The 20,570-nt window shown below is 33.8% G+C and overlaps 1 protein-coding gene and 1 long non-coding RNA gene across 3 annotated transcripts in view; both read left to right on the top strand.

Annotated features, from left to right (window-relative positions):
- The window catches only part of EXOC5 (exocyst complex component 5), a 48,629-nt gene extending 35,528 nt beyond the window's left edge, over positions 1-13,101 (top strand). For both annotated transcript variants that reach the window (XR_014819444.1, XM_021102546.2), the window contains exons 13-18: positions 1,671-1,779; positions 5,769-5,889; positions 7,587-7,673; positions 9,470-9,578; positions 9,756-9,971; positions 10,908-13,101. Coding sequence is in view for 1 of the 2 variants with exons in the window: in XM_021102546.2 (XP_020958205.1) it covers positions 1,671-1,779; positions 5,769-5,889; positions 7,587-7,673; positions 9,470-9,578; positions 9,756-9,971; positions 10,908-11,096 (831 nt within the window). In the remaining variant the exon portion in view is untranslated. The remainder of the gene's footprint in view (positions 1-1,670; positions 1,780-5,768; positions 5,890-7,586; positions 7,674-9,469; positions 9,579-9,755; positions 9,972-10,907) is intronic.
- Positions 13,102-13,806: 705 nt separating this feature from the next.
- LOC146406943 (uncharacterized) lies at positions 13,807-17,235 on the top strand. The gene is made up of 3 exons (XR_014819653.1): positions 13,807-13,905; positions 15,455-15,506; positions 16,299-17,235. It is a non-coding gene; the product is annotated as an uncharacterized LOC146406943 (long non-coding RNA).
- Positions 17,236-20,570: the final 3,335 nt, after the last annotated feature.

Genomic DNA, 20,570 nt, shown 5'->3' with positions numbered 1-20,570 from the left:
TCATATTTTCTAATATAGGCATTTAGTCTTATAAATTTTGCTTTAAGGGACGGTTTTAGCTACATTCTACAAATTTTAATTTGTTGTGTTCATTTTCGTTCAGTTTAAAATATCTTTCAATTTCCCTTTTGATTTGTTTTGGCCCATGAGTGGCTTAGAAGTATGTTATTTCATTTCTTGGTATTAGGGGATTTTTAGATATCTTTATGCTATTGACTCAAATTTGATTCTTTTGTGTTTAGAGGGCACATACTTTGTGTGATATGAACCAATTTTAAATTTATTGAGACTTGTTTTTTAGCCCAGAATATGATCCATCTTGGTAAATGTTATGTGAATACTTAAAGAGAATGTATATCTTAATGTTTTCAGAAAGCATTATAAATGTCAGGTCCAGTTGATTGACATTATGTTTATGTCTTCTACATCCTCACTAGTTTTCAGTCTACCTCTTCCATCAGTTATACATGAACTTATGAATGTAAAGAGGAGCAATGTTAAACATTTAATTTATTTTTTTGTGACTTATTAAGGACATCTGTTAAGCATCAGTGAGAAAAGAAGGGAGGTGAGGGTGGTGATAGAGATACTGATGAGAGTAAAGGTTGGGGTGGTATTATGAAGACCAAGAAGGGAATTGAGTGATACCAAATTAGTGTTTATAATCAGTGGAGATTTAGGGGATTTAAAGTGGGTTATGCACTTCAGCTCCCAGCTGTATATATCAGACAGCAAGCCTTACTCTGAGAGGGTATATGAATAGAAACTACAAATATGCAATAATCAATTGATAACATAGGAAGCAACTATAAGAAGTTGAGAGATAATTTTCTTTTTCTTTTAAAAAGGGATTTAATTTTCTCAGCATTACTACTGATAATTCTTTTACTGAGTAGTTAATCAGCAACATCAACATCACTATAAACATCTATTACTGTGGACTTACTACATAGCAAACACTATGCTAAAAATACCTGACATGAATTTTCATACTTTATTTTCACTTCAAGTCTAGGATGTAAATGCTATTATTCCTACATTACAGATGAAGAAATTGAGACTTGGTGGGGTTAAGTAACTTCTCAAAGATTCACTCAACTAGTTGGTGATGAAGGTGGGATTTGAGCCTGTCATATTTTATAGTGTATCTGTTACTGATTTCTCATCCCCACCCTCCAATAAAATAAAGAATCCTTTTTGTTCTGAGTTTTGCTAGAATAGCTTTTGTTCAGTTAGTGGCCCTCAAACTTCTTTGACCATGACTCATAATAATAAAGGCAATTCACAATGCAGTTGAATATGCATTTATTATATGTATTTATATATGTTTGTATGTGTACATTTCATTAAAGTATATTTGGCTTTAATGTGACATTAGACTGTTTTTTCTTGGTTCTCTCTCCGCTTCTATTTTCTTGTCACAGTCCACCAATGGTTTGTGATCCAGATCCAAAAAACATTGATTTAGTCTAATCCAGGAAAGTTGTAGATAGGTTTGGAGCATTGTAACTATATGTATATAAGAGAGTCATTTTTGATGGAGAGCAAGAGGTTTAAATTAACATTTTGATACCTGAATACTGACTTATACAAAGTTGATTGCTTTAAAAAATTGCCCTTTTTTTAAAGGTAAACTTGAGGAGTGATGTATTTGGTTTTTGTTTTTAAAGCTGTCTGATCCTTCTGATTTACCAAGGAATGCCTTTAGAATTTTTACTATTCTTGTGGAATTTTTATGTATTGAGCATATTGATTATGCCTTGGAAACAGGACTTGCTGGTAAGTACATTTATTTGTGTTATATTTTGTGTTAAATTTCTTTGATACTATTTGGTTAAACTGTATGTATAATGTTGATTTATATATATTCAACCCTGTGTGTCAAAATCAGTTGAGTACAGTGAAATGCTTTTTGAGCTTCTGTAATGCAAGGATTTGTCAGATCCTAAAAGCTATACAAAGACACAGTTCTCATGTTGCTCACATTGAGTAGAGCAGGGTAAGCTACATAAAGTTACTGTAATGTATGGCAGAACATAATATAATGTTATAAGTTATGAAATATCAAGGGAACAGAAATGGAAGTGATAGCAGTTCTGGTTGAGACAACTGAATAATGCAAGTTTTAGAAAGGAAAATATTCACAATAAGCCTGGAAAGGAATAGACTCATATAAAATTTTGCTTTTGTTTTTGGTCTTTTGGGTTTGTTGGTATTAATAGGATGATAATGACTCTTTCCCTTAATTCCAGTACCATTAATTCAGTTGTCTCCTTGACCTCTCACTTGATCTTGTTGCCTCGCTTGACTTTGAGATTTGCACATCTCAAATTTAACATATCCCAGATGAAGCTCTTTATCTTCCACTTAAATTTTTTCCTTTCCCATTCTTTACCATGACTTTAAAAGGCATTATTGAAGAGTTCCCTTCATGGCTCAGTGGTTAACGAATCCAAATAGGAACCATGAGGTTGCAGGTTTGATCCCTGGCCTCGCTCAGTGGGTTAAGGATCTGGTGTTGCCGTGAGCTGTGGTATAGGTCACAGAAGTGACTCAGATCCCGCATTGCTGTGGCTGTGGCATAGGTCGGCGGCTACAGCTCCGATTAGACCCCTAGCCTGGGAACCTCCATATGCTGCGGGAGTGGCCCTAGAAAAGGCAAAAAAGACAAAAATAAATAAATAAAAGTCATTATTGGGAGCTCCTGTCGTGGCTCAGTGGTAATGAACCCAACTAGTATCCATGAGGATGTGGATTCAATCCCTGGCCTTGCTCAGTGGGTTAAACATGCAACGTTGTCGTGAGCTATGGTGTAGGATGCAGATGTGGCTGGATCCTGCATTGCTGTGGCTGTGGTGTGGGCTGGCAGCTGTAGCTCTGATTAGACCTCTGGCCAAGGAATTTCCGTATGTCATGGGTGTGGCCCTAAAAAGCCAAAAAAAAAAAAAAAAAAAAAAGAGAGAGAAAAGAAAACAAAAGGCATTATTATTTACTGTTTGCTCACATCCCAAATTCAAGAGTTGCTGTAATTCTTCTTTTCGTCAAACCTGATGGCCAGTCTGTCAGCAAAGTCTGTGTACTTCCAAACATAACTCACATTCATCTTTTCTCCATCTCCATTTATGTTACTCTGATTTAAACATCAGCATTTCTATCCATTTCTAACTGGCCTCTCTTTGTACATTCTTGCCACTCTAAATAACTGACTCCATTTAATGGTCATGTTATAAACTTAAGGGTCTTAAATTGTCTTGTTTAAGACCCTTTAGTGGCTTCTTATTGCTCTTAGGGGGAAACGACAAACTCTCCAAAAGCATGGCTTTTTATCTGGCACCCTCTTATATTTCCCCTCACTACCCCAGCCACTTTGTTCTTCATTCTTTTTCCTCACTTAGGCTCTTTGCCTTTGGTGTTGTGTGTCTCCCCCCCCCAATCCTTTTCCTTCAGCTCTTCTCATGTCTGACTTTTCAACCTTATGATCTTAATTAAGGTGCCACCTTCTTAAAGTGGCCTTTGCTGGTTGACCTAGCTAAAGTGACCTTCCTTTCCCAGCCTAGTTACTCATTATTTCATCATTAAATTAACTTCTCATAGAACTTATTGCAATGAAATTTTCATCTGTTAATGTCTGCCTTACCAAAATTTACTCATTGAACACATTAACTGCCTACTCTTGTACTTACGGAGTTTACATTCTTGTGGAAAAGATAGGCAAATGACTAGTAAGTGCAATGAATGAAGGTAAAATTGAGTAAGGAATAGAGAATAGTAATGGGAAATACGACAGGGAATTCAGGGGCAGAGAGCTTTTTAGAAAGGGTAGTTTTTAGAGAAGGCCTTTTTAGAGGAGGCCTCACTGAGGAGACACGAACTAGAGAGTTGAATGAAGTAAAGGAATAAACTGAATTATTTGACAAAAGTATTTTAAGTGGAGAGAACAACATATAAGCAGGAATCTTGCCTTTCTTAATTGCTATTATAGTTAGTACCTGGAAAACACATGCAGATCCTCAAAAATGTTTGACATCATTCTATAACGTTTCTAACTTTGAAGCAAAATCACTCTTAATTGGGTAACGTTGTGGTTTATTCTTACCCTTTTTTTTTAACCTAGTTGCTCTCAAGATGTAGGTAAGCATTGGTAGCCTGCCTTTTTCCCCTACAGCAGACACTTGATAAGTATCAAGTATTTTAACATTTGCCATTTGCAGATAACCCAATGTGGTAATTTGTATTAGGATAATAATGTTCACCTCAAAGATATGAAGATTAAAGAAGATAATAAAGTAACATGAATTAGGCTTCATATGGTATGAAGGATTTGTTCTTTAGCTAGTATGAAAGCTTAACTTTTTTATTTTAATAGCAGTATTCACAATTTGGAAGGGCTTGGGAAATTTCCTAGTAGGATGAGAATGTCTCTTATAAACATTTTCCATACCGCTATTTAATTAGTAATAACTGCTATTACTTTTAATGATTGTATAACATTCTGTCATGCATATATATTATACATCTAACCACCTCATATTATTAGACATTTTGGATCTTTTCAGCAATTTAGTAATATAAATAATGTTACAATAAACATTGTAGAGCTTAAAATATTTTCCTTATATTGAATTATTTTCTTTGGATAAAATTCTGGAAGTGAAAAGACCAGATCAAAGTGTGTTACAAATTCTTAAAATTTCTATATGTATAAACTGTTTTCCTAAAAGATTTTCCCCGCCTAATCTATACTGCTACTGGTGTGTATGATTGTACAGTTTTTCTGCACATCACCGAATAGTCTTTAAAAACTTTAATAATTTAGTGGTTAAAAACATTGCCTTTTGTGACTTTCATTAGTGACAAGGATTAGTATTTTCTACATCTGTATTAACTTTATTTTTTTCTCTTATAAGTTTGTGTTGGAGCCTTTAATTTTCTTACCAATTGGTGATTTTGTCATTTGTGGGAAAATAAAACACCTTTGTTTTCCATTTTTAAAACTTTGAAAAAATCACCATCCTGTAAAGAACTCTAGGTACTAAACTTTTATTTTCTCATTTTTAGGGGATATTTTCCCCAGACCCTTATGCCTTTCAATTTTAGCCACAAACATAAATGCCTATAGTTAACAGGGACTGTTACTCTCTCTCACACACACAAAATGAAACAAATCTGCAGAGGTCAGCTGTCTGCTTTGGGGAGTTGCTTGAATAAAGTGCTAAAAATCAGGATTTATTCTGTTGACAGTGAGGAGACTTTGAATATTTTTGAGGAAATAGTGGAGAACATGGTGGTATTAAGTTTAATAAGTATATTGTTATGGCAACAATAAATGACATAAAAAATAAGGATATTTTAACCAGGGTACTAGTGAAAAAATTATTTTAACTGTTATCAAAGATAATAAGGCTTGGTTATAAGAAAAATGGTAGAAGTATATTTATGGCTCACATGAATCATTGGGCATAAAAGGGTGGTAAAGGGAAGAGGAAGGTATAGATTCATTTATTGATTTGGGGGGAGTTAGCAAATAGTGACGACTTGAGTAGATGGTGAAAATTTGGGCATAAAAACTTGGAATGAATTTTATTAAGTTATTAACAAGCTTATTTTACTCTTTTGTCCACAAAAAATATTGCTGATTTATTGAAACAGCAGTTACTTTTATTCCTGTTGTATATCTAACATATTGTATAAATCCACATTCTTTTTTTTATTGCTTAGATGATTTCCTTCAAGTATGATTCTAACATATATATGCCTTCCAACTTTAGGAATCCCTTCTTCGGATTCTAAGAATGCAAATCTCTATTTTTTGGATGTTGTGCACCAGGCCAATACTATTTTTCATCTTTTTGACAAGCAGTTTAATGATCACCTTATGCCACTAATAAGGTTGGTTAAATTGTCTGACTTTCATTGGTATGTCAGTGAATATTATAATATTTTGCATATCTTCTGTTAAATTTTATTTTATGTTTATTTCTTTTTTTTTTCTTTTTTGAGCCGTTCTTGTGGCATATGGAAGTTCCTGGGCTAAGGGTCGAATTGGAGATGCAGCTGGCAACCTACACCACAGCCACAGCAATGCAGGATCCAAGCTGCATCTGCGACCTATGCTGCAGCTTGCAGCAACTCCAGATCCTTAAGCCACTGTTTGAGTGAGGCTAGGGATTAAACTCCCATCCTCAAAGACACTAGTCAGGTTCTTTACCCACTGAGCCACAGTGGATGGGAACTCCTCTTTTTGTTAAATTTTAAAAATAATAGCTCTTCATTAAAACATCAAACAGGACAGGAGGGTGTGAAATTAAACATAAAAGTCCTTTTCCTTCTTTCTTGCCTGTTTTCTCTTCCTACTGGGGTATTAATTTTGTTTTATTTAAAAGGATTGAATGTGTCATAATCCTAAATCTGATATGAAAGAGGACTTCTAACTTGTGCTCAGTTATAATAAAAAGATGTACAACAAAAATTTTATGATATCAGCAGGACAGGTTTTGATGAGACATTAAGTAAGGTTTGGTTTCTGTCTTCCTATCAATTTATGTGAACTTTTAAAGCATGTGAGGATTAAATAAGGTAGAAAACATGCCTTAGAAAATTGTATGTGTAATAATGCTATTATTAAAGATGAAAAATATTTATATAAAAGATAAAATTCTAGACATTTTTTTAAATATTGATATGCCAAGAATCATTAGTTTAGAAACTATTTCAAAAGTCACTTGTGATCTCTGAGTCACTTTTTTTTTTTTTTTTTTTTTTTTTGGTCTTTTTTAGGGCCGTATCCACAACATATGGAAGTTCCCAGGCTAGCCGTCCAGTTGGAGCTGCACCTGCCGGCCTACACCACAGCCACAGCAGTGTGGGATCTGAGCCGTGTCTGCCACATACACCACAGCTGACAGCAGTGCTGGATCCTCAACCCACTGAGTGAGGCCAGGGATCAAAGCCATGTCCTCAAGGACCCTAGTTGGGTTCTTTACCACTGAGCCACAATGGGAACTCCCTGAATCACATTCTGAAAGATACTTTTTAGCTGTACTGCCACATAGCAAAGAATTCACATAACTATTAGGATTGCATAATATTTTGACATTTAGGTAACATTTAGAAGGCAAATATAACTACCAAGTTTTTTTCTTCGGTTTTTATTTTTTTAATATAGGAAAGTTAAATACAACTGGATTGGGTGTTAGTCTCCAAATTTTAATTAGTATCATTTACTATATTCTCAAGACTCTCTGACTTTTATTATTATACCAGAAATTTAATTGAAAAGGATATCAAATTATTTTATTCCAGAATTTCAAAATCATATGTTTATAAATATCTAGAGGGTTATCTCTTCAGGGATGAAAGGAAGAAATCTAATTTTACTGGTTAATATTTCCTAGTGTGACTATTGTAATGAGTTGAGCATAATGGAATACTGAATAATTACTATTTATAAGCCTCTTGAATTTTTAAGCAAATCAAAATAATGTGTTTATCTCTCTGTATATGTAAATACACATACTCATATGAGAAACTTTTAGAATTGTAAAGCTACTAATGTGACTTCTTTTCCTATTTAAACATTTCAATAGCTCTTCTCCTAAGTTATCTGAATGCCTTCAGAAGAAAAAAGAAATAATTGAACAAATGGAGATGAAATTGGATACTGGCATTGATAGGCAAGTTGTTAGTTTTATTATTTCTCTTGCATTTTTTTAAATTATAAAAACACTATTATAGTATTATAGCATGAAAATGATTTTAAGAAAAGAAAAAAGTCTTGATTATACCATTCTGTACTAACATTTTATTTTATTTTATGTTTTATTATAGTTGATTTACATGTTGTGCCAATTTCTGCTGTACAGCAAAGTGACTCAGTCAGATGTGTATATACACACCCACACATGCATGCTTTTGTGATAAGAACTGCCATAGAGTATGTGATACTCTATCATAGATAAAAAAGAGAAAAATAAAATTGAAGAATCAAACTGGAAAAAATTAAGGATATTGTAAAATTAATTATTGAGATTAGTTTATTGAAGAATTATATACTTAAAAGAACCCTAAAAACTGGTCTCTCCCTTTGTTTTTAGTCAGGGCAACATGAGATTATATATGTTCAAAACTTCATTTCCTATAATTATAATGTGAACATATGCATTAGAATCATCACTTCAAGAAGTATGTATTTTCCTGACCTAAGTACCTTATAATTAAGTTGTTTCTTCTTCCTTTGCATCGTAATACCTGAGAATCATATTTGGGAGTTGGAGAACTTGGATGCATTGAGCCTTAGAAAGTATAGAAAACATATAGAAACAGTGGTCTGTGCTGGTCTCTTGAATGTGAACTTGCAATTTTCTTTTACTCATGTACTGTGGGACTAAGAGATGAGCTCAGAATTCACCTGTATCCCTGTTGGTATCTTCAGACCAGTATCCATCTACTGTTAGGCCAGAATCCCTTTGCCTTTGAAACTCACATCATCTTTCCTTTCTTACTGCTATTGTCTCTGAATAATTTATGTCAGTCCCCTACATTTATTGAGGATTTGAGCATCTGGCTTACCATTTTTCTTTTAAGCTTGTGTTAGGTTATTTCCACTGTCAGATGTGTGACTCATTCATTTTCTTGATCATCTCTGCTTTAGTTTCCTACTCCCATATCCTGTTAGGTCTTGATATCATCTGTAACAAAAACCTTGAATCTGAATATCACTCTCAAAGCCTCAAAACAGACTTCATATGCCTGTTTTCAGACCTAAGCAGGAACTTAAGCCCTGAAGATATTAAATCTTGCCAATCGATTAACTTTTTTCCAGCTTTATTTTATTCACTCGTTTACTTAGATTGCTTGGTCCATTTCTTTAATTACTTCCTTGTAATTACCCTAAAATTCATTTCCTTTAATCATAACTGCCTTACAGATCTTAAACTCTGGATTAGTGTACATTCTTTGATTCCTATAACCAGATGGTTGATTGCTGTTGGAGAATATGACATAATTCAAACATTACTGGTGCCATTACAAACCTATGCTCTCATTTCTCAGCTGGGTCTTCAGTACCACTTGTTACTTGTTCATCCTCTTACTTGTCCTTAGACTGAAATTTCTTTTCTTCTCACCTGTTCTTCCAAACTTTGACCATTTTTCTTAAGCCTTTTATCTTACCCTCTTCCTAAGCATTCTTCAAATATAGTTGTTAAGGAAATAAATTAGTGACAGGCTTCTAAAATCTTTAAGATTTCCTTAAATAAAATAATGGGCAAATGAATCTTTGCTCTGTGTTTTGAGCAGGAAGCTAATAAAACTAAGCTCTTTGATATTAAGACCTTAATTTTACTTTTTTTAAGTCTGAAGTATACCAGTAGTAAAATAGTTTTATGGTGACATGAAGTTAAATAATATAAATAAAAGTAAATATAAAGTAAGTTAAATGGATCAAATATGTGATTTTCTCATTCTCTAGGACATTAAATTGTATGATTGGACAGATGAAGCATATCTTGGCTGCAGAACAAAAGAAAACAGATTTTAAGCCAGAAGATGAAAACAATGTTTTGATTCAGTATACTAATGTGAGTAAAATGATTCAATATGCTAGTAAAAATATCTGCTTTATTAACATTTTCATTGTTTTATGCTATGCTCCAAGTTTTTTTCTTTTATGTTTAGAGATTAATGAGAAATTATATTTTCTCCTTAGAGAAGCTGATATACATTTCTATGTAATAAGTATAGAAAAAATTTTACAGGCCTGTGTTAAAGTCTGTGCTTATGTAAGAAAACAAGTGGAGAAGATTAAAAATTCCATGGATGGGAAGAATGTGGATACAGTTTTGATGGAACTTGGAGTACGTTTTCATCGACTTATTTATGAGCATCTTCAACAATATTCCTATAGTTGTATGGGTGGCATGTTAGCAATTTGTGATGTAGCTGAATATAGGAAGTGTGCCAAAGACTTCAAGGTATGTATTCACAAATATCAAACTTGTAAATAGGCTCAAGAACGTAAGTCAGATCATAAAAAAATGTGTATGACTTATAATCATTAGTGGAAAGTTTATAAGTTTTGTTGGTATTGTAGTAAGACAGACCTAACATTTCCTAACTGAAAAAGTATTGTTCCAATCATGTTTTTGATATTAAAACATTTTTGCTTTGAGTTTTTTTTAGACAGGGCTATAATTTAGTTCCACAAGCCAAGTGACCTTTTTAACATCCGTAACTGATGCTGTATATGTGCATATATCAAGAAAATATGTTTTTGGAGTTTCCATCATGGTGCAGCAGAAATGAATCCGACTAGGAACCATGAGGTTGCGGGTTCGATCCCTGGCCTCGCTCAGTGTGTTAAGGATCTGGCTGGCATTGCCATAAGCTGTGGTGTAGGTCGCAGACGCTGCTTGGATCCTGCATTGCTGTGGCTTTGGCATAGGCCAGTGGCTACAGCTCCAATTCAACCCATAGCTTGGGAACCTCCTTGTGCCGCGGGTGTAGCCCTAAAACACACACACACACAAAAAAAAGAAAAGAAAAGAAAATATGTTCTTTCTTCATGTACATCTTTCTGAAACCAGTTTCCCTTAAGGTTTAAATTATTTAAGAAAACCGTTAAATTAATGATAACTAGTTCTAGTCCACAAGAGTATAATGATTATTACTATTTAAGAAAACTGAAATAATATGAATCTTACCAGAAAGATTATAGTGAGTTTATATAACATCTGAAGTATTTGAGTTTTAGTACTTCAAGAGCTTTTAAAAATTCTGAAATATTCAACTATCTAACATTACTAAGTCCTAACTACCAAGTATTTAAGTGAGAAGAATTTACAGAGAGAGTAAAACTAGAAATTATTTTGTTTCAATATAATTTTTGTCCTTCTCTTATTTCAATTCAGATTCCACTGGTATTACAGCTTTTTGATACTCTGCATGCACTTTGCAATCTTCTGGTAGTTGCCCCAGATAATTTAAAGCAAGTCTGCTCAGGAGAACAACTTGCTAACCTGGACAAGAACATTCTTCACTCCTTCGTACAACTTCGTGCTGACTATAGATCTGCCCGCCTTGCTCGACATTTCAGCTGAGGTTGAATTTACAAGGGAAATGTGTTGTACTTCAGCAGGTCTTGGTTGACAGAAAGCACAGGAGGTTTCTTATGACACAGCCAACATTTTATGGAAAAATGACTGTTTGGAAAAACAGCAGCCATACTTTCCCTTGAGATTTTATTTGAAATTTGGGCTCTGCTTAACCATATTTTGCTTTTTTCCCTTAAGTTGAACTTAATTCCATTTTTGAACTTAGAAATTTCAAATTCTGTGAAACTACATGTCATTGTTTTCATCCTAGAAAATGTTGGTGTCAGAAGGCAGATGAGATGTTAACAGTGTTCCAGTTCATGTTCTTTAACATATTCCATTGGGAGATTCCACCATCCTGTTTTGCACTAATAATGGGTAAAATACAGCAGAACTACATTTATTTATCAATTTTTAATGAACTTTTCAGCACTGGTAATTGTTAATCGAGTTATTTTAGGTTTTCCTGGAGAATATTTTTCTCTTTCAAAAGGTTAACATTTGAGCATAAATTCTATAGTTGGTTGATTGGATTTTTTCTGAAGTACAGAAAAAATATTATATTTAATACTATTCCAAGGAAAATGTTGCAAACAAAACTAAAATGATGAAGTGTTTTAGGTAGGTATTAGCACTGGATCAGAATACATCTGCTTTCTGGGTTAAAAAAACTTAAAGTTTACAATTTCTTATTTGGTAAACAGATTTTAAGCCAATGCTAGTAAGAAAGTAATAAAACTACCTTATTTTGTATTTCACTTAAGATAAGCTGGAAGATCTTAACTAAAGAACCATAAGGAAAGTAAAAAGTGAGGTATAGTCTTAATGGTACATATGGGAAGTATTGACCATGTTTAGCAGCAGTGTAGTCCTTTAAGATTTCTGTCTTTATGCTAAACTGGAATAAGAGTGAATGGCTAAACATGCAGGTAGTCTTCTATTTTAAGAGGAGTTGGGAATTGATAGCATTATATATTCTGAGTCTTGAGATGAGCTTTGCAAGGACTAGTTGCTTTTTAAATCTGTAGTTTCTGTCATTACCTTTTTCAAGGCATTTCTTAAAGTGATTCCTACTGAATGTAGTTAATTGAATTGGCTTAATATGGTGACATAATAAATCACTTATAAAATTTTAAACATCAAGTGGAAATTTAGAAAGGCCTTTACTCTGAAAACTATAAACTTGCTCTGTGAGAATGCGTTCTTAGCTATATGTGGTATTTAAGTTTCCGTTGTGTTGTCCATAGTCTTCCAGGAACAGATAAACTTTAATGTTCAACTCATTCTTGGCTTTTTTTTTCTTGAATGTAGACTTTCTGGCCTAATTTTGGAAAATTACTTTTAAGAATATGTTTCTGAATATTCATCAACTTTACCAAAATTTCCAGGTCCAAAGCAAATTAGCTACCATTTAAGTTACTATTGACTGAATTTTCTTCATTTTCTGTTTAGCCCAGTGTTATCAAGGTAAGCAAGAGAAATGAAATATGCCAACTTTTATCAAAGCATTTTAGGAAATCGTGGCAGCTTTAGAAGGCTGTCTAGTTTTCTATTCCTTAGCCGAAGGAGAGCCAGAACAGGCTTTGGATACTAGAGAAAGTCATAGGCTTGTACTTTTGCCATTTTAGAAAGCTCTGATGTGAATTCAAATTATACCTCTGTTACTTAAAAGCCAACAATTTTAAAGCAGTAGTTCTACTGGCCATTTGAACTCTTTGTACACACTGTCAATTTGTTTAAAAAAAAGGGAAAAATGATCAAATAAAACATAAAACATTTTAAAGACTTCCAAATCAGAGAAGTGCTTCAGATTATTTTGTTTGGATTCATTTTTAAGATGTAAAGCATATATTTGTGGCTTCGATATTTTGTTAATTATTATTTCCGTGTTTGAGTTCTGTGCAATATTTTCTATTATGTCCATTGATAGGACAGTAACAAAGAAAACTCATAAGTGAAAACTTAATTTAGAAGTGTTAACATTAATGCTCAATAAACAAATTCCCTGCAATTGTTTTTTTTTATTTCACTCTATTTTTAGATATTAAGGACATCCATACCGAATGTTATAAATTATTTTTTATTTAAACTTTTAAGATGTTTGTTATTTTTCATAGCATAGGTAGGTCTTCTCACTTCCTTTTTTTAAGTGGAAAAAATACTTGATTATGTAACCCAAATTAGAAACAGATTTTCTTTATCTAAGAAAAAAAATTGTCATCTAAATCAATATGCATTCTTTGCATTCAGTTTTTAAGTATTTTTTTCATATTAATGGACACTAAAAATTTTGTCCAAAATATATTGCTCAAGAGAGATGATCAGTAATTAAAATGTTTTTAATATGCACATGGTAAAAATTTTAGGTGGCAATAATGGAACTTGGTATATTAGTAAGTTTAGCCAACATTTGAATAAGGAGAATCTTTATAATATTCCATGCTTTTATATGAGCTAACATGCAATGTTGAGATAATGTTTTGAAGTTGAAAAATATGCTCTAAAACACCATGTTTTTAGAAAATGTAGAAACACTGAAGAAAAGGATTGAGTGTATTATATTTTCATAAGATAGTACCGAAAGTGAAATACAGAACACAGATTTAGAAGGAAGTCTAGCTTCTCTAAGTCGTGATATTGAAAATGACAGCTAACAAAAGTAGATGAACACTTAGGAAGAATTATTAAATAATGACTGGATGCATCTTTTAAACAGTTGACTACCTGACTATTCCAAGACAGTCAGCAGCCTCATTTTGATATCACCATGGTTGTAAGTCCCTAGCACCTTTCTTGTTTTAAAAAGAGCTTCTAAGTAAGTTAATTTATGATACATTATAAACCGTTCACTTTCCCCTTTCACTTTAAGTATTACACTGTCTGATTATCAACCTTCTGTCTCACAGTAAAATAGTTAATTATCAGCCAGTAGATTGATTCACAGTAGGGAATTTACTGCTTCCTTAAAATACCTTTTCCTCATCTATGATGGCGAATATTTAAATATATGTAGATAAGGAGATTTTTGTTCCTGAAATGGCACAAAACTCCTTAAGGTAGTCCTGTGTTTAAAGAAGTGCCTCAGATGTGCTTGAACTGCATGTAAGATTAAGCAAGTTTCATTGAGTGCATCCGGGATTTAACTTTTTTTTTTAATGCAAAAAACTCTTAAGTTTTACACATATGTATTACCCATAAACTCAGAGTTGTGAGGTATTTTCAAGAAGCATAGTGATTTCTCCTGATTTCTAGTGAAGAATTTGACATACAAAGTATTCTGTGTTTTCATCCAGTTAGTTTATTAACTATGTTCATTCAGTTCCCATAGAACTTCTCTCTGCTTGAGAAAGTCTGCCCTGAAATACACTGGGTATTTTGGTGGAAAGGACCAGTCCATATTTTTACTGTAGATAATGCCACATAAAGTAAAACAGCATTTAAAATTTTTTCATGCATAATAAAGATAATTATAGCTACATTTATTAAGTCCCATGCACTGTGCTAATAGGCCTTTGCCTACATTATCTCATTTGATTTCAGAGTCACCCTAGGAGTAGGATACTATTATCTTCGTTTGACAGATGGAACACCCAGTGCAAAAAAAGCTTTAAGTAGATCTGCACAAGGTCTATAGCTAAATAAAAGGCTCAGATTGAAACCTAAATCTTTCTCACTCACTCCCTATGTTCTATACACTATTCTCTTTATGTAACATTAAATAAGTCTTTAGTTTTTAGGCTCATTAGTTTTTCTTAATCTAATTATCTTTTCATCCAGTATTTGGTTCTCATTGTAGTGTTTTGATTATGAAGTTGATATACAGGGCTAATATCTAATTTACTATTGGAATTTTTTTTAATGTGTCCAGTGTGGTCATACTTTTTAAATTGGTTTTTAAATTTTTATAAATGGTCATGAAATTTTAATTATTAAGTTTGTACCTACTAGAAATCTTTCCATCAAAAAGCACTTTAGTGATTATTGTTTTGCATAATCATAATACTATTTCTGAGTAATAATTTTTGCAACAGAAAATTCAGGTATTTTATATCATATTTTGTAACATGGAAGTGAATGACAACTCTACCTTGAAAGTTGGTAGAGCTGAGGAAATCAATATTTCTTCTTTGAAAAGCAGACCATTTTCGTGTCATAAGTTTGCCAATTCGGTTGATTATTTAGTGCATTGGTAGTTGGTAAATGGTTGATGCTGGAGTAAAAAGCAGAAAAATATGCTCAGTGTATTAGCAATATATAGTGATTTTTCAAGTCATCAAAAATTGCATATTTAATCTTTTAAAAATTGCCTTAACTCTTTAACTTTTCTTCCTGCCACTGATCAGTCTTTCTTTTTCCAAATTTAGGGGAGAAGCAGCCCTCAAGTGTATATAGGAGAGAAACTTGACACATTAGAGAGTAAGAATTTTAACTGGTGATTTGGAGCAGCTAGGTTGATAACTCTGGGCTTAACAAGATTGATATTTTTAAACTAGGCCTGCATACTTTAACATTGTTATCTGGGAGGTAACACTAAACTTCATTTCTTGGGATTAGTAAACACTTTGGGGGGAGAGACAAGTAATTAACCATACTTGCTCATTTTCTAAGTGGTTTAGAAGATTGCAGTCTGCCTCACCATACAAAGCCAATTTAAATATGAATATATCACCATCATACTCCAAACAGCAAACAACCTCAGAGGAAAGTCATTTATTCAGAAGGCACAGAATTGCGCTAGACAGCAGTGATGCATTACAAATATATAATTATTTGCACTAATATTTGAGCAGGTGGAATGGATTAGAACATGGTCAACATTATGCTGCTGATAACATGTATTTTTCTATATTAATATGTACTGTGCAACATGTATTAAAATTGTCAATAATTCATTTTAGCCAGATACTAATATTTATATTACTGTGTTGAAGAGACAGTATCCAACTGAGCCACTTTCAATTTAAAAGTCTGAAACTAGAATTAAGTTTACTTTCAAAAACCACTTAAATTACTTTATAATCATTGGAAGATCAGTAATATATAGAATTATCAGTGACTAGTGACTTAATAGGAAGAAGTATGGAGGGTTAAGAATAGGGGTAAGAATCTAGAATGAGTAAAGTTTCATTTATAGTTCAGATGAGTTACTTCCTTTTGTTTTCAAGATTGTTTGGCAATCTTAAATGAAGGAAAATGTCTTTCTTCCAGAATGTCTTCATATTAATAAACTAAGTCTGAAGATTGGATGGAACCAACTCCAAGGAATTAATCTCCAATGGTGAACTTTCAGATTTTTTAGATTAAACTTTGAGAGGTAGGAAGCCTTCTTGATGTCCCTAAAATCTTAAATAGGCAGGTGCCTTGGAATAGGGCCATTCCTTTTTACCTGTTATTTTAATCTTTATACTGTGAGTAAATTTGGTTTCTTTGAACTCTGGCATTTTGTTGTGGCAGTCTGTCAAACCTGCAGTATATCAAACCTGCAGCTTTTTGCAGAGGATATTATCCAAATAGAATCTGGGCAATGCCGAACTAAAGAAAACTGAAATTACCTCTCAGTATATTGTTTGCAAGTGCTGTGTGCTATTCACATGAAATTATGTGAAAATACTTTATAAGTAAGTGCCTCTATATTAGGATTCTTCAGTAGAATGTATTTTTAATTTTTGCCACAAGGGGGAGAAGTTATTTTTATGGTAATACTTTTTTATTTGATAAAAAATAGAACTCACATTGCTTCTCTCTACTGAACAGCACCTATGAACATGCCACTATCTTAATAGGAAGAGAGAGAGAGAGAGTGTGTGTGTGTGTGTGTGTGTGTGTGTGTGTGTGTGTGTGTTTAAGATTCTTAAAGTTGTGTGAGAAGAATTTCTGGGTGAATTAATGACAAAACTAAAACGGTTTTGAAGACCATGTATATGCACAGTGAACACAGGAATTGGACAGAATTCATCATTATTAAAATTGTTTTTTTGGAGTTAATATATCTCATTGAATTCCTTTATCAACTCTGAGAATAATAAAAATCTATTGATTAATTTTCTGCTTTTTGCTTTTTAAAGGAAAAAATTTTGAAACAATCTCTAACTTACAGAAAGGTTGTAAATATTGTACAAATAAAATTTTTCCACTTTGAGAGTAAGTTGCTGTCATGATGTCCCATCACCCTGCAATACTTTTCTGTTTCCAAAGAGAAGTAATTCTCCTATATAGTAGCCACAATGCAGCTATCGGAATCAAGAAATTAACATTGATAATATTACTCCATCTAATCGTAAGATTCTGTTCAAGTTTCACCAATCATCCCAGTAATGTTTTACAGGGATCTACTTAAAATATGTGTTGTCTTAGGTTGTATTTCTAGTTTCTTTCACTCTTAAATAGTTCCTCGGTCTTTCCTTGACTTTTGCTACTCATGGCACTTTTGTAGATTATAAGCCAGTTATTATGTAAAATGTCCCTAAATTTGAATTTATCTGTTTCCTCATGAATAGATTCCAGTTGTGCTTTTTTTTTTTTTTTTTTTTTTTTTGGCAGAGGTATTAGAAAAGCAGTTCTGTGTTCTTATTGCATCCTATGAGATAGTGGTGCACAATTTCATTTTGCCCCCCTTTCTGATAATAGTCATTATGAGCATTTGCTTAAGGTATTTCCTATCAGGCTTCTCCACAGTAAAGTTACTTTGTCCCTTTGTAAGTATTTTGTGGAGAGGTATTTTGAAGCTATGCATATATCCTGCCACTAATCAAAATTTCAGTTTATTAATATCAGTATGAATTCATGGTTTTTCTAGTCAGTGGGTTATAATCTGTTATTTATTTGAGTCTTACATTGTCTTGCCATTGACCAGTGGGAGCCCCTTCAAGTTGTCTCCTATGTCTTTTTGACATGTTGCTATCATTTTTTAAGTACTTTCTAACTTTTGAGCACACAGGTTTTTCCAAACTTTCTTTTACTTTCCTGCTCCAGCTCTGGAATCAACTGTTTCTCTACCTCTTATTGGAAATTGTTAGTTAGAAACTACAATTTGTGTGAGATGTGCCTGTTATAACTGGGATGTCTGTGCCACCACACCTTCTCAGTGGATGAAGCTTTGGGGCTTTATGTGTGTGTATACCTATATGTTTTAAATTTGCATACACATACACACTCCTGTGTGACACCCTCTTCATCTCATTTGAGTTCCAGTACCCCATATTGTGCTCCTCTCCTCCCTTACTCAGGAGGAGGGCTTCCTCACTGCACTCAGCCTCTGAGGCACTGGCTTTAGGACAAAGGTGGGGGAATGAAAACTGTCATTATACAAAACATGTAAAGGTTTTAAAATTCTAAATAAAAATTACTCATAATTTCATCATTCAAAATCAACCATTTTGGGTGTATTTTCTTTTGCTGTAATGATCACATTAGTAAAGCTGAATTGGACTGGTAAAGTGTTTATGCCCCAAAACATGGAACTTATATTTTGAAGGAATTAAATTTGAAATCATAGGTTTTCCTATAATACATGTCCTGCTTCTATGAGTAGTTAATGGTAAAGTACATCAGAGACACTGTTTCCGAGACTGGAAATCTGGCCATTAAAAGACTGAATACCAGTAGGATATTTTTACTAATAAAATTCAAAGGAAAAATAATTTAAAAATTGTATATATGCCAACAAATAAAAATACATTTAAGTCAAATAGACTTTGTATGAGAAAGAAGTCTATATCCAGACTAGATTTAATACATGTTAAAATAAACTTAATGTGAAATAGGAGTTTATATTTGGCCAAGTTGCTCAACTCTCAATTTGGTTCTCTCTGATTACTGCTAAAATTCTTAATTCCAAATGCAGGCATTTTGTTAAGAGCTACAATGATGTTAGAAATAGATAGGCTTTCCCGTCATGAGCAGTTAGCAAGCCTGATTAGGATCCATGAGGATGTGGGTATGATCCCTGGCCTCGCTCGGTGGGTCAAGAATCCAGCATTGCTGTGAGCTGTGGTATAGGCTCTGATCTGGCGTTGCTGTGTCTGTGGTGTAGGCTGGCAGCTGTAGCTCCAATTTGACCCTATCCTGGAAACTTCCATATGCCTTGGGTGCGGCCCTAAAAATCAGAAACAAGTAAATAAATAAATAATAAGTCATTTCTGAGCCTAACTCTGCATGTTGGTTGGCTTTGTCACCTACTAATTGTGGCCTTTTGCAAATGTTGTAAAGTGGGGAGAAAGGACATTTGTGATCATTTTTCATCCTTACCACTTCTGTCAGTTTTTTTGAAGGTGTCTCCAGTCCTGTGTGGGAGCACTTCATTCACTCATTATTCATCTGACAAACATTTATTGAAATGCTGTCCTTTGTCAGGTACTGTCTTAGACCCATAAAAAGATCTGGCCTTTAAGAGTCTAGCCTAAGAGCTCCCATCATGGCTCGGTGATTAATGAGCCCGACTAGTATCCATGAGCAGGTTTGATCCCTGACCTCACTCAGTGGGTTAAGGATCCAGCGTAGCCAGGTGTGGCTCAGATTTGGTGTTGCTGTGGCTGTGGTGTAGGCCAGTGGCTACAGCTCTGCTTCGACCCCTAGCCTGGGAACCTCCCCTTGCTGCAGGTGTGGTCCTAAAAAAGACAAAAAACAAAGTCTAGCCTAGTGAGAAAGTTAATCTATGCAACCAATTATAATGATTCTGTAATAAGTGCTGTAGTAGTAGCATGAACCAGATGCGATGAGAGCCCACAGGGAGGTGTTATTAAATTTGTGGGCTGGCGGGGAGAGCAGGTAATTAAAACCATTATGGTTACTTTTTATTAAATACCTATTAAGTGTTAGGCACCTTACTAGTAATATATTTGTTATTGTGCTTAACAATACTTCAGTGGGAGGCAGGAATCCCTGTTTTACGAGTGAGGGAACTGAGGCACAGAGAAGCTAGGATAACTTGACCAAAGTTAAATAAGAGTGAGAATTCAGATTATAACTACAGGTTTCCAGAACCAGGGCTTTAACAACTTTGTTCTGTCACCTCTAATATTTCATAAAAGGAGGTTAGATTGCAGCTAGACTTTTAAAAAGCAAGGAGCATTTCAGGAATGGATCAGGTAGCTGGGCAGTCCAGGTAGAAATTACTCATACTTGCAAAGGTGTGTCACATGAGTCACTGAAATAGTCACTGAATGGGTAGACTCCTGCGAGTAGAACTCAGGTATGTGGTCCATCAAAAAGGCAAGTAAAGCTGGAATACTTGGGTCAGGGTTAGTATATTAGGAGTCTTAAATGCTATGCTAATTGTTTAGGCTTTATCTTGAGAATAATAGAGAACCAACCATTAATGATTAAATAGGTGAATGACATGAATGACTCTTTTTAAAAAGATGGCTGATTGATAGGAAGGTGTGCAACAGATGAGAGGGCAAAAGTGAGCCGAAGCTAGGCTACTGCATTAATCTGGATGGTTGAGGGCCTGAACTCAAGGAGTAACACAGAAATGAAGAG

The sequence above is a fragment of the Sus scrofa genome, chromosome 1 (assembly GCF_054392235.1).
Source record: "Sus scrofa isolate SSC_HxYL_T2T_F1_AM1 chromosome 1, Sscrofa_HxYL_maternal_Yorkshire_Landrace_v2.0, whole genome shotgun sequence".
NCBI classification, from domain to species: Eukaryota; Metazoa; Chordata; class Mammalia; order Artiodactyla; family Suidae; genus Sus; species Sus scrofa.
This window is presented reverse-complemented; position numbering and strand designations above follow the sequence as displayed.